This window comes from Meles meles, chromosome 12 (assembly GCF_922984935.1).
Source record: "Meles meles chromosome 12, mMelMel3.1 paternal haplotype, whole genome shotgun sequence".
Lineage (NCBI taxonomy): Eukaryota > Metazoa > Chordata > Mammalia > Carnivora > Mustelidae > Meles > Meles meles.
This window is the reverse complement of record NC_060077.1, coordinates 31,612,890-31,626,617: the sequence shown is the minus strand read 5'-3', so window position 1 is coordinate 31,626,617 and position 13,728 is coordinate 31,612,890. Positions and strand designations below refer to the sequence as shown.

At 51.1% G+C, this 13,728-nt stretch overlaps 1 protein-coding gene across 2 annotated transcripts in view; it reads left to right on the top strand.

Moving 5' to 3' along the window:
* The window catches only part of MED15 (mediator complex subunit 15), a 66,889-nt gene that overhangs the window by 42,997 nt on the left and 10,164 nt on the right, over positions 1-13,728 (top strand). For both annotated transcript variants that reach the window (XM_046024685.1, XM_046024687.1), the window contains 3 exons: positions 5,147-5,385; positions 6,463-6,795; positions 7,872-8,000. In XM_046024685.1, coding sequence (XP_045880641.1) covers positions 5,147-5,385; positions 6,463-6,795; positions 7,872-8,000 — 701 coding nt within the window. The remainder of the gene's footprint in view (positions 1-5,146; positions 5,386-6,462; positions 6,796-7,871; positions 8,001-13,728) is intronic.

Here is a 13,728-nt window from a genome sequence, read left to right as displayed (position 1 = left end):
ATCCTAACTGCATTTTGGATTGTTGGGCCAGTAGAAGGTAGGGGGGTTTGCCTTCTGTGCATTGGCCCGCTGCAAGATTGGGGGAAAAGTAAGTCTGGCCTTCCTCTCTGTAGCGGGATTGGTGCCAGGGCCTTTGGCATCGCTAGCTCCCCCAGAAGCAAGGGCACATTGGAGGACAGTGCCCCCAGTTTAGGCCTGTGGGCATTGCACATTAAGATCAAGCAGTGAGCACACAATCAAAGACCAGGAGGCCTGAAAGAACGCAGAGGCATCATGAGGAGGAATGAAAACAATAAACAGAGGTGGAGATGCCCAGAGACCATACACATAACCATTGTTAGGTACGGGTTTGGCCTGATTAAATAAATAATAAAGAATGGACTTCCAAATGAACAGGCACTGTGATGCCTGGTGGAGTGACCAAGGAGCTTTGAGAAGGAACCAGGTAGAGCTTGTGGAAAGGAGAAATAAAAATTATTGAAACTAGAATGTGGAGATGAATGAACAACAGATGAGATACAACTGAAGAAAGAATTTGCGAACTGGGGTAACATTGGAAGAAATTATCTGAAATGGAGCCCAGAGAAGGAGACATGGAAAAATAGGCGGGTAAGAAATGCAGAGGATAAGGGGCATCTGGCTGGCTCAGGTCATGATCTCAGGGTCAAAAAATCGAGCCCCATTCTCAGCAACCCCCCCCCCCAAAAGAAATGCAGAGGATAAAATCAGGTTCTAGCAACTAATAGAAGGACCAAATGGAGAAGACAGAAGCACACCAGCATGTGAGGAGATGGTGGCTGGAAAAGCCCCATGGACCTGTGCAGGATAAATAAGGCATGCATGCCTTAACCTGTTCTGAGGAAACCACAGAACACCAAAGGCCAGAGGAATAGCTTAGAAATAGCCAGTTGCTTGAAAGGAGCAAGAAGTAGACTCAGTGGACTTGGTGATGGTGTCAAGAAGAGAGCAGGAGGTTGTTAGAGCCCTGAGGGTAGAGCTGCCAACCACAGTTGTGTGCCAGCAAAACTCAAAAGGACTAGGGAAGCAGACATTTTTGATGAACAAAGCCCGAGAGACCTTCACTATAAGGTTTTTTATTTGCTCACCATTTTGTCTTCCCTCTCAAACCGTCCTTCCTGTGATGTCAGGTGTAAAATGGGAAAAGAAATGTTTTTTGTGTAAGGTAGCAAGCGTGTGTGAATCTAAACCAGCGATTCTCGCCTGTTTTGTACGCTGGGAGATATTTGGCGATGTTCGGAGACATTTTGGATGTCACAGCTGTGGGGGTGCGCCTGGCATCTAGCATAGAGGCCAGAGATGCTCCTGAACCTCTTAAGTGCATAGGACGGCCTCCCACAACACAGAATTGTCTCACCCAAATTGTTGGTTGGCACAGGGTTGAGACTCCTTGGTGGTTTCTAAACAAAAATTACCTCGATGAGATAATAGTGCTCCCAACTAACTACATGGATGTGCTGCATCCCAGGCGCTCTTTTGAGTGCTTTATCTGTAACAGGTTTCTAATTCTTAGTGTGTGTAGGTACGTAAATTATCATCTCTTTTTCCACAGCTGAGGAGAGTGAGGTGCAGATCAGTGACAGAGTTGGGATTTGAATGCAGGCAGTCTGGGTCAGAGGCTGTACCCCAGCCATTATTTTGTGCTGCTTCTTTAAAAAAAATTTTTTTATTATTTATTTAATTTTTATTATTTTTAAATTTTTCTTATTTTTTAAAAGATTTTATTTATTTATTTGACAGAGAGAGAGAGAGCAGGGGAGAGGCAGGCTTCCAGAGCAGGGAGCCTGATGTGGGACTCGATCCCCAGACCCTGGGATTGTGACCTGAGCCGAAGGCAGACACCCAACCACTGAGCCATGCAGTCACCCCAATTTATTATTTTTTAATATTTTATTTATTTATTTATTTGAGGAGAAAGAGCATGAATGGGGGCAGAGACGGGGAGGGAGAAGCAGTCTCCCCGCTAAGAGCAGGGAGCCGGATGCAGAGCTCGATCCCAGGACCTTGAGACCATGCATGACCTGAGCTGAAGGCAGACACTTAACAGACTGGGCCACCCAGGTGCCCCACTGTTCTGCCTCTTAATGTATGTGTGCTTGGGTGTGTAAGAAGATAAACAGGGACCAAACTAAGTGGAAGTCAGAAAGTGTGTCCACGGTTGGACACCAGGTCTATCATGTGCATGTGGAACCTACTTTAAGAAACAGAGTGTTCTGAGGTTCTTGTATTTGGGAAAGATGTTAAAACATGGGTATATTTTATACTTTGGTAAGTTAAATATGCATGATGGAATTTAAAAAATAATTGTTTTTAAAAAAGGAAAAAGTAACTGCCAAAGCAATAGAAATAGTTTATAAATCCTAAACGAATAGGAAAAAATGGAGTAAGAAAAAATCAAAAATCCAAATGACATGCAAAATTCAGCTCAACCATCCAACAAAAATATAATCCAGAGGGCACCCAACTGGTTGTCGGTGGAGTGTGTAACTCTTAATCTCAAGGTTGTGGGTTTGAGCTCTGTGTTGGTTGTACAGATTACTTAAAAATAAGATCTCTAAAAAAAAAAAAAAAATAAGATCTCTAAATATATATATTTAGTCAGAAAAGGAGGAAAAATTTGTCAGTTATACCTCAGTAAAGCTGGAAAACAAAAAAAATGGAGGGAAAGAAGCTTAGAAAAGGGAAGACAAACAGGCTAAGTTGAGAAATACTAGCAATTGCAGTATATGTGAGTGGACAGAACCTTCCTGATACAGGATAGGAAGTGTGAGATTGGGTGTAAATGAAGGACAACAGTACCATTGTATTATCTTTAGAAGAAACCCACCTAGAATATAAGATACGGAAAGGTTTTAAGATGGAAGGTGTATTGGGCAGCTCCTTCTCTCAGTTATAGATAGTTAAGCAGAAGGTGTGCATTTAGCAAAAATTGGAACAGCATCGTCATCTAGGCATGTGGATGGAACAGATATACTTGCAAGAGTAAACCACAAAGCAAGTCTCAATGCTCTGAGTAGCTCTGCAATACATACAGCATCTTCTCTCAGTCAAAAAGAAGTCTGGGGGCGCCTGGGCGGCTCAGTCGTGAGGCGTCTGCCTCTGGCTTGGGTCATGATTCCAAGGTCCTGGGATCGAGCCCTGCATCAGGCTGCATGCTCGGTGGGAGTCTTGCTTCTCCTTTTCCCACTCCCCCTGCTTGTGTTCCCTCTTTTGCTGTGTCTCTCTCTGTCAAATAAATAAAATCTTTACCAAAAAAAGTCTGTAAGGACGAGATAAATTTAAAAATTCATACACCAGCAGAATGGCCAAAATAACACTCCCAAATGCTGGCAAGCATGAGAAGAAACTGGATCACTCATACATTGCTGGTTGGAATGTAAAATGGTTCAACTTCTTTAAAAATTAAACATACACCTCTGCAGTCGTGCTCTTGGGCATCTATCCCAGAGGCATGAAAACTTACATTCCCACAAAAACCTGTACACGAATGTTCGTGGCAGCCTTATGATAGCCCACATCTGCAATCACTTCCAAATGTCCTTTATGGCATGAATGGTTGAACAGAGATACCCGTACCATGGAATACAGCTTGGCAGTGAAAAGGAAAGAGCTACTGATACTCATTAATTCCTGGATGATCCTCAGGGAATCATGCTAAATGAAAAACCGGTCATCTTCTAGAGCCGCCACTTACATAATATTTTTGAAGTGACAAAATGTTAGAGGACACCTTAGTAGTTGCCCGGGATGCCCAAGGGAGTAACACTGGATGATGCTGGGGGATCCCTGTGGTGTTGGAACTGTTCACTGTCTTGACTCCTATATGGCTGAATCTGCCCAGGTGAGGAAACTATAGAATTTCATATACACACCCACACAAATGAGCATACATTCTGATTGTGTCCTGATGTTACAATTTTGTAAAATGGTACTGTCAGGGAAACTGGATGAAATGTACAAAGGATCTCTCTGGACTTTTTTTTTTTTAAGATTTTTATTTGTTTGACAGCGATCACAAGTAGGCAGAGGCAGGCAGAGAGAGAGGAAGGGAAGCAGGTTCCTTGCTGAGCAGAGAGCCTGATGTGGGGCTCGATCCCAGGACCCAGAGATCATGACCTGAGCCGAAGGCAGAGGCTTTAACCCACTGAGCCACCCAGGCACCCCTGTTTCTTTATTTTAAATAACAAATTTATTGAACTATAATTCACATTGTTGTGGCTCACCCATTTAAAGTGCAACATTCAGTGATTTTATTTATTTGAGAGAGAGAGAGAGGGCAGATATGCAAGCACAAAAGCTGGGGGAGTGGCAGGCAGAGGGAGAAGGAGAAGCAGGCTCCCCGCGGAGCAGGGGACCCTACGTGGGGCTCAATCCCAGGACCCTGGGATCATGATCTGAGCCAGAGGCAGACGCTTAACTGACTGAGCCACCCAGGCGCCCCAAGTTGTGATTTCTAAGCATATTCACAGAGTTGTGCAAGATTTAAACACCACAATCAATTTTAGAACATTTTCATCACCCCAAAAGAAACTGCACCACAGAAAATCTTGTAAATGTTTGTTCATATCAGCGTGGTTCATAACCACCAAATGGTGGAAACAGTCCAGATCTCCATCAACTGATGGGTAGATACACGAAATGTATCCATATTGTGGAATACTATTAGGCAATAAAGAGAAATGAAACTCCCGTGCAACCCTGTGGACCTTGTAAATATTTTGTGCGATCCTGGTGAACTTTGTAAATATTACTCTCAACAAAGGAAGCGAGTCACAAAGACCGCACACATACTGTGAGATTCCATTGATAAGAAACGTCCAGAGCAGGCAACTCCATAGAGACAGAAAGTAGCTCAGTGGTTGCCAGACACTGGGCCTCTTGGCCGTTTGAAAGGCTTAGTTGGCCCTTTTCTCTGTTGTCGTAGGGAGTGAAATTCAGAATAATAAGGCCCATAATCAACGCAGATGCTGCCCCGGGCGCCTCGGGCGGTCTCTCCTGAGAGGAGCATAAGGCTCGGGCCCCTGTGTGCGTCGGGCTCGGCTCGGGCGCCTGTGGCCCCCCCGCCCCTGGGCCGTGTGCCCGCCCTCCCCGGGCGCGCGCCCCGCCTGACTCGCCGCTCTGCCTCCAGCCCAGCTGCAGCTCCAGCAGGTGGCGCTGCAGCAGCAGCAGCAGCAGTTCCAGCAGCAGCAGGTGGCGCTGCAGCAGCAGCAGCAACAGCAGCAGCAGCAGCAGCAGCAGTTCCAGGCCCAGCAGAATGCCATGCAGCAGCAGTTCCAGGCCGTGGTGCAGCAGCAGCAGCAGCAGCTCCAACAGCAGCAGCAGCAGCAGCAACACCTGATTAAATTGCATCATCAAAACCAGCAGCAGGTACTAGGTGCCCCGGCTCCCGTGCTCAGCCTCCCTCCCCACCCCACCCCCCACCTTGTGGTCCTGGAGCCCTGGACACGCACCAGCCACAGCGCTGGGTGCAGGGGCCCAGAGGCGACCACAGCTCCCCCTGATGCCCGGTACCCGGGCTTCCTCTGCTGGGGGCTTCCTGCGGAGCCAGGGGTGAGGAGAGAGAGGCCTCAACTTGTCAGGAGGGCGCTGGGATGGCACAAGGAGGGCCTCTCTGTCAGGCCTGGTGTCTGGCCGCAGGCCTACTGTGTGCCGGGGTGGGGGGCCCTGGATCCTTGGAGGCTTCTGGGTGCCAGCGATTCCTATAGGAGTTAACTGAAGCAAGAAGTGAGAAGAGCACCCCAAGGTGCAGGAATGCCTGAGCCGTCCTGTGAGCATGTTCTCGTTGAGTACTCGCATGCCTCCTGTTTTGTCTCTGAGTGTTTTGGTGTCTGGACACAGCTCAACCGGACCTCATCTCCCATGTGTCACGTTAGAAGCCTTGCTTATTAGAAACTGTTTTCTTCCCTCCGTGGTTGGCGGGCAGCATCTAGATGTATTAAGCATCCATTGTCAGGTCTGCTCTTGGTTGAGGGAGGGAAGACCTGAGGGGACCTCTCCCCTTGCCCACCATCCCCTGGCCTTGGCTTACTGCCTCTGTTTCCCAGCAGCCACCCTCCTGGGTCTCGGAGGCCCCCTCCCCCAGAGCTGACTGTGGTCCTCAGTCCCACTGTTCTCATCATCCTGGAAAGCAGACTTTGGCTGTCTTCCCAAGGCTCATACTGTTGCCCACTCTAGTGACCAGACAGGCATCCCTGGGGAGGCCTCAGAGGTCTGCAGCCACCCAAGCGTTTACCCCAGCTTCCATGGGTTACTTCCTAAAACCCTCTGGATCCTTCCCTCGCATCTCCATTCTCTCAGACTCTCAGACTCAGGTGCGGCCAGTGTCCGGTGGCCAGGGTGTCCCCGGAGTCTAGTGAGGGCAGCCCAGGCAGGCTCCCCCGGCCAAGGCTGACACGGAGCCCAGAGGCTGGTGGGGTGACCGAGTCCGGCTCCTTCTACCCATAGATACAGCAGCAGCAGCAGCTACAGCGGATGGCACAGCTGCAGCTGCAGCAGCAGCAGCAACAGCAGCAGCAACAGCAAGCTTTGCAGGCCCAGCCACCACTCCAGCAGCCGCCGATGCAGCAGCCCCAGCCTCCCCCATCCCAGGCCCTGCCCCAGCAGCTGCAGCCCATGCACCACCCGCAGCACCACCAGCCGCCGCCGCAGCCCCAGCAGCCACCAGTTGCTCAGAATCAGCCATCGCAGCTCCCGCCACAGTCACAGACTCAGCCTCTGGTGTCCCAGGCTCCAGCCCTCCCCGGACAGATGCTGTATGCCCAGCCACAGCTGAAACTCGTGAGTACCGTGGCTCGTGCTGGGCCACAGCCCTTATCCTGGTGCGGCATGTGGCTGGCAGCTCTTTCTGGGGCTCTGTGGCTAGAGCCAGCATGACCTCTTCAAGCCCTGGGCCATAGGAGGCTCAGCAACCAGCTTGGCAAGGGAGTGTGCGTTCCAGGAGCTGCTGGACCCTGCACGGAGGCACCCCTGCTGCTGGGCAGCCATGTTCTTCCAAGCAGTGTGTCTAGTGTTGGCAGCAGCCGTGCATGGCATTTTAAGACTTGGTGATCAAGTGGCCAGCAGTACACGTGTTCTTGCTGTGAGGGAGGGTATGCAGCCTCGGTGAGCGTCACAGTGGTTTGCTAAGTAAGAATTATATTATGAGCAAAGATCCCTGTCATTAGCGCATTTTTGATGAAAGGTATTAATAGAAAATAGTGTTATTGTCAGTCTTGTTATGTATCTCTGTACAAAAGCAAATGCGGTCAGTGACCCTTACACAGAGGACACAATATTAGCGTCAAGTTGGGGAACTGTTTTTTCAGCTCATATCCTTGGTTTTCGTGGACTTTGCTGGTTTTGATTTATTGAGTGGAGGGAGAATGGGCCATGCTTTGAACGAGTGGCAGGCAGATGGGAGACCCAGAGGGCCAGGCTGGAAGGCTGGGAAGGGTCGTGAGGAGCAAGGTATGGTCACACGTGTCACCTGGGGACCAGCCCTGGTTTCATTTGAGGATTAGGGGCTTTAAGTGGGGCTCTCACAGACCATCCATCCGCATGGTTGGCCCAGAGGTCGAGTAGGCTGGGCTTTGCACTTGGCCTTGAGAGCCATTGCTTTGCTTGCAACAGTAGATGCCTGTAGGTGGCTGTATGGTGACACCCCAGTGGGAGGGCCACGCTGCTCATCTTAGGGGAGATGGGGCCCGGCTCAGATCCAGGCTGGATTGGCACATTTCTAATGAGATATGGGTAAGGCCAGTAGGGTGACATCAGAGCCACCGTAATCAGGACGATCCTGTCCCTTCTCAGAAGCTTCAAGATTCAGAGCTCCCACGGAGGTAGTGTCCAGATCGTATTCTCCCTTCCTCCCTCAGGTGCGAACTCCGATGGTGGTGCAGCAGCCGCAAGTGCAGCCCCAGGTGCAGCAGGTGCAGCCCCAGGTGCAGCAGCAGACAGCGGTACCAACAGCGCAGGCCTCCCAGATCGTGGGCTCTGGAGTGCAGGTGAGGGCTTTTGCAGCCAAGGGCTTCCGTAGTTGCTGGCAGGTGCCTGTCCATCTGTGCGTGGAGCTGGATGTCAGGTACCCTCCCGTGAGGGGCCTGGTTGCATCAGGGGTGGTCTGGGAGCCAGTGTCCTCGAGGTGGCCAGCTTGGTCCTATTCGAGCCCTGCCACCTCTCTTCAGACACCGTCCAGCTTCTCCCTTCCCTCCTTCTCTGAGAACATGTGTTGGAGAGGATACCACTGTGGTCTCAGCCTCGCCTGGGCTCGGCGCACAGGGCTGGCAGTCGGTGTATGGTGGCGCTCTGGAAACGGAAGAGCGCCCCCAACGATGGTACCTGGTGCCGGTGGATGGCACAGGCTTGTGCTGCAGCCCCTTGCCCAGCTGGCTGCTGGAGCTGCCCCCCTGTGCTGAGAGGCATAGCTGAGGCCTTCTGTACCCACCCTCTGTGTATTGGATGTCGAGGGGGCAGAGTAGGCCTTGCCTGGCCTTTCCTAGCAGAGACCAGACCTCTTTTTTTTTTAGATTTTATTTATTTATTTGACAGACGGAGATCACGGGTAGGCAGAGAAGCAGGCAGAGAGGAGGAAGCAGGCTCCCCGCTGAGCAGAGAGCCCGATGCGGGGCTCGATCCCAGGGTCCTGGGATCCTGACCCGAGCCGAAGGCAGAGGCTTTAACCCACTGAGCCACCCGGTGCCCCCAGAGACCAGATTCTTATTGTTGTTTGGGGTTGCAGATAGGACCTCGTGACTTTTCCACAGACCCCTCCCTCCCCCCACAACCTCCACCTTCTGGTGCCAAGGAGGGGAGACGCCTAGTCTGGGATCTTGGTTCTTTCTGTCTCCACCTGGCAGTGGGAACACTGGCTCAGGAGAGAGTGTTGGCTTTAGACAGACCTGCTAGGTGCAGTGCCACATGTCCAGGTGCTGCCCCAAGCTGAGCTGTCCCCAGCACGCTGCTGTGCCCCTGCCCTGCGCACTACCAGCAGATCAGCCCAGCTCTGTGGCCGGTAGCAGCGCGTGTTGGGCACTTCTGGGATACTGTGTGTTCTGTTAGTGTCTGATGACATCTCATGATGGAGGTGGCTCAGAATTGTCTGATCCTGGCCACGTTGATCCAGTCCATGGGAAGCTGCTTGAGGGGACGTGTGCCAGCAGACGGACCTGATGTGTTTGCATGTAGCTAAGCCCTAAAGCAAATGTGCTCTGTGCACTCAGGACCCCACACTGAGCCCGTGTTTAGGGCTGTTCTTCCTGGCGGTTACCCTGCTCTGCTTCTGCTGGAGGACCCAGCCCAGCTAGCATGAGACTTGACGGCGGGCTCAGTCACCTCTAGAGTAACCTTGATGTATAACCTTCCCCACTCAGTGGAGTTCTGCTAAGGCAGAACTAAGGTGGGCCCCAGATTCTTTTTTTTTTCGGCGGGGACACTGGGAAGATGGTGGGACTCTGATAGCTGGGGAGGATGAGGGGGTCATTACTTGAATGTTTGTGTGAAGGTTTGCTTTTATGAGGCATGCGCCTTGAGGTTTTTCAGGAGTGATGTCCACCTCTCTCAAGTGTCACAGATCAGCCTTAGGGAGCGGGCAAGAGGCTCTGTCCTGTGCTATGTGGCCGTGTGGTGGGATTCCCAGGTGCTGGCGGCAGAGGGAGCATTCTTGAAGCCCAGCCGGGCACAGTGTGCCCTTGTGCTGCGCCTCTCAACCCAGTGGCCGCACCTTGAGGGCCTCTGCAGCTGGTCTGCTGGTTTGTCTCAGGGCTCGGGCCTGCCTCTCTGTGTTGTTCTAGTAGCAGCAGGATTTCTGGGGTGTGACAGACCTTCCCGGGGGCATCTTTGAATTCACAGCCTTCCTGTGCAGCCTGGGTTGGCATAGTGGACAAGACAAGACTGCAGATACTCTGATGCAAATACTTGATTTTATTTATTATTATTTTTTTAAGTAGGCTGCACATCGAATGTGAGGCTTGAACTCACAACCCGGAGATCCAGAGTTGTACACTCTAATGACTGAGCCAGCCAGTCATCCCGACCCAAAAAACCTTTTTTTTTTTTTTTTCCAGATTTTATTTATTTAGAGAGAGAGAGAGCATGCACACACTAGCATGGGGGAGGAGCCAGAGGGAGAGGGAGAAAGAAAATCCCAAGCAGGCTTCACATCCAGTGTAGAGCCTGATGCGGAGCTTGATCTCGCAACCCTGAGATCATGACCTGAGCCAAAACCACGAGTCAGACGCCTAACCATCTGAGCCACCCAGGTGCCCCCTGACTCAAAAACTTTAAAAAAAAGTGACGGTAGAAGATAGAAAGCTAAGGGACATACAGAAAAACATTCTAGCACAGGACAGTTTGACTTTTTTCCTTTCTAGTTCTCTTATATCATTCAGGTCGTAACGGGCTGTACACAGGGTTTTATAATGGCTTCTTTCCTGTTCTCATTACTGCAGAAGTAAACCGTTCTGTAAACCTTTTTTTTTTGTTTGTTTTTTAAAGTAGGCTCCACGTCCAACATGGGGCTTGAACTCAAAATCTGGAGACGAGAGTCATGTGCTCTGCTGACTGAGTCTGCCTGGTGCCCCTCTCCTATAAGTAAACACCCTCAGTCAGTGTTACTTTACACTGAACACTTATGAATGTATTCTGATGTCCTTACTTAGTGTCTTGTTCTTGGACCCTGAAATGATTTCCAGTTTTTTGCTGTTTAACTAATAATGCATGTCCTGATGCATGGCTGGGTTCTGGTGGTTCTGTGAGAGAAGCGCTGGGGCCAGGGCCCCAAGCACACAGCCCTCTGTGCCTGGTCTTTCCAGGCAGATCAGAAGAGAGGTGCCCCTTCACGCTCACCAATGCCATGAGTCTGATGGGTGACTAGGGCTCTCAACCTGGGGTGAAGGTTAGTATTCTGGTGTCCCAGGAAAATTGGTAAGCCCTGAGCCCAGGCTCTGTTTTATCTGACATTACTTGTGTAAATGAAAGGTGATGTCATCATCACCCATAGTGGAATGTACTAGAATATGACAAGAAATGCACTAACTTCCTTTTCTCCCCTAAACTTTATCTGTGACTGTAGATAAATCCAGAACACAATGTGTCTCCGTTTCCAAAAATACTGAGGCTTTTGTCTCTTAACCTTCTATTCTGTTAGTATATGGAAATTTAGCTACAATTCTCAAGTTACAAAGAATTGTCCTCAAAGCATACTTCCCTGACGTGTGTGCAGGTAACCTGGCTGCTGCACAGTCATCATGCACCACGCCTTGGTGCACTATTCAGACCTCGGTCTCCTCTTCCCGGGCCCTGTTGCCCTGTGTCCTGCGGGGGAGCAGGCCTGTAGCCTGCACGGTGGAGTATGAATTCCTTTCTGAGTAGAGGTGCGTTGGGAGTAGTGAACATTGCTGCTTGTGAGAATGCGAGGAGTTGCTGGTTGTTGGCTGTGGGGCTCATGTGATCCAGTAAACACTACCGATGTGTTTTCCATTAGGATTTGTGGTTTAAAAAAAAAAATGAACTTTCCCTCTCAGGAGTTCTCAAGTTATGAGAAAAGCAGGCAGTGGCAGAAGATTTAAGCTTTTCATTCCTTATTACTTCAATTTTTTCCTGGAAAAAGCTTCCACCTCTCTCATCCCACCTGACTGATTTCGCAAGGCCTTTCTTTCCCTGGAGGGGGCGCTGCTGAGTTGCCAGTGGGCTCCTGTGAGTGCAGTGCTGGTTGTAAACGGACCCTGTTCACTGCTGCCCCAGCTGACCACTGGAGAGCCAGTCCTAGGGACCCTTGCTTTCGGCCCCACTCTCAGTGCAGGCCGTAGGCTCTCCAGGGGAGGATATGCGTGTTTCCCTGAGCACCCTGTGAGTGCTTGCACACCCCACCAGTGTCCCACTTTGTCTCACGGGCTGGTGGGCTCCGTGGGACTGGGCCTGAGTTTTTGCAGACACCGGGACAGTGGCTTCCTGGCCTCCCACCCTGGCAAGTTCTTTGTTGTGTGGCTGGAGAGGCATCCACTCCCCAGCCCAGCACGTTGGCATCTGCTGCTGCTTGTGTCACCCCCAGTGGCTGCTGCGTTGTGACCCGTGGGTGTGAGTGTGGAACATGCATGTGATGCCAGAGGCTTCTTGGAGGAGCAGGCCTTTGTTCTGCATCAGAGCGCTGTCCCTGGCATACCTGCCGTAGGGACTGAGTGGCCATCCGGGCTGGCCTGGTCTCAGGGACCAGCTCACAAACCTCCCGTGACAGAGGTTTTGGTTGGGGTTTTTCTCGGATCTGCTTCCTTTCTGCACCCAGCCCTGCTGTTTTAGTTGGTTTCATCCTAATGCTCGTGAGTGCACGTAGACCCTGCTCTCTAGGGCCCAGGTGTAGACTCCATTCCCCGGCTCTGAGCCCAGAGCTAGGGTGCCAAGTCCACGGGGGACCACTGGGTTTCCATTAGCACAAGCCAGACCCAGACTCAAAGCTGTGCTCAGCCTGACTTGGTACCCATATGCTTCTAGAAGTATATGTGGATGAGGAGAGCGGTTCCAGAACACGCTGGAGTTGTGGAGTCTGCAGTCATCTTCATCTTGTATGCTTAGGACAGACCTGACTTGCATCCTTTGAGAGGTACACCTGGGAGGTACAGAGTACCAGGTTTCCCTTGCTAACCCCGCCGTGACTGTCCTCACAGAAGGAAACCAGTTCTCTGAAAGCTGCCCAGAGGCCTGAGAAAAGGAGGGTGGTTTGAGTTCAGACCCTCAGAGGCGTTTTGATCAGGCATTTTGACTCCTGAAAAGGAAAGGTGCTGGGAGCTGGCTTCTGTGGACTCTTCTGTTTTAAAGGTGGTCGACTTCTCATAGTGACTTTAGTGGAGGGCTCTCTTTCTGAGTCTGGGGCCAGAGCCTAGTCTCCCAGAACCACTGCCATGGCCCATGAGATCGGGCCCTGAGGGTTCTGTGGACTCGTCAGCAGATCAGAGGTTTGGTGAAGGAGTGCAACCTACAGCACAGAGAGTTCTGGAGGCAGCATTCTTGGAGGCTCCAGTGGGCTCTGGATGTGTGCATAGGCCTAGGCTGCCTTGAGCCCCAGAGACCCTTCACCCTTGGGCACTCCCTTTCTCAGAGGCTGCACACCCCTCTCCACTTGCCCACACATTGTGTTTCTTTGGTGGGATCACTGTTTTCCCTCTGACCTCAAGACGATCACCGCAGCCTTGGCCTGAGGTGGGATACATGTAGGAGCCCAGTTCCTACCCACCAGCCCCCTGCTGCCACCCAGTCAAGCTCCACCCCTTTGGGCAGATAGCCCTCAGCACAGGTGTTTCTGGGGCAGCACCGAGGGCCCCCAGGAAGCTCAGGGTCCTCTGAGCACCTTTGTGAGGCCTGTCGTGATCGCTGCTGACTTCCTTCACCGTGATTCTCAGAGCGACTTATCAACCTCACGTGAGCTGGGTTTGGCTTATGTGGTGCAGAAGTGAATACCTGGGTTTATTTTCATGTTTTGGATAGTTCTGGTATTTTCATTTGCTGGAAAAGATGAGAGCTAACTTTCTTTTGAAAAAATTTAATGTTTTAGGGGTGCCTGGCTGGCTCAGTTGGTGGAGAATTTAACTCTTGATCTTAGGGTCATGAGTTCAAGTCCTACATGGGGGGTAGAGTTTACTTTAAAAAAATTTTTTTAGGGGCGCCTGGGTGGCTCAGTGGGTTAAGCCTCTGCCTTCAGCTCAGGTCATGATCCCAGAGTCCTGGGATCGAGCCCTGCATCGG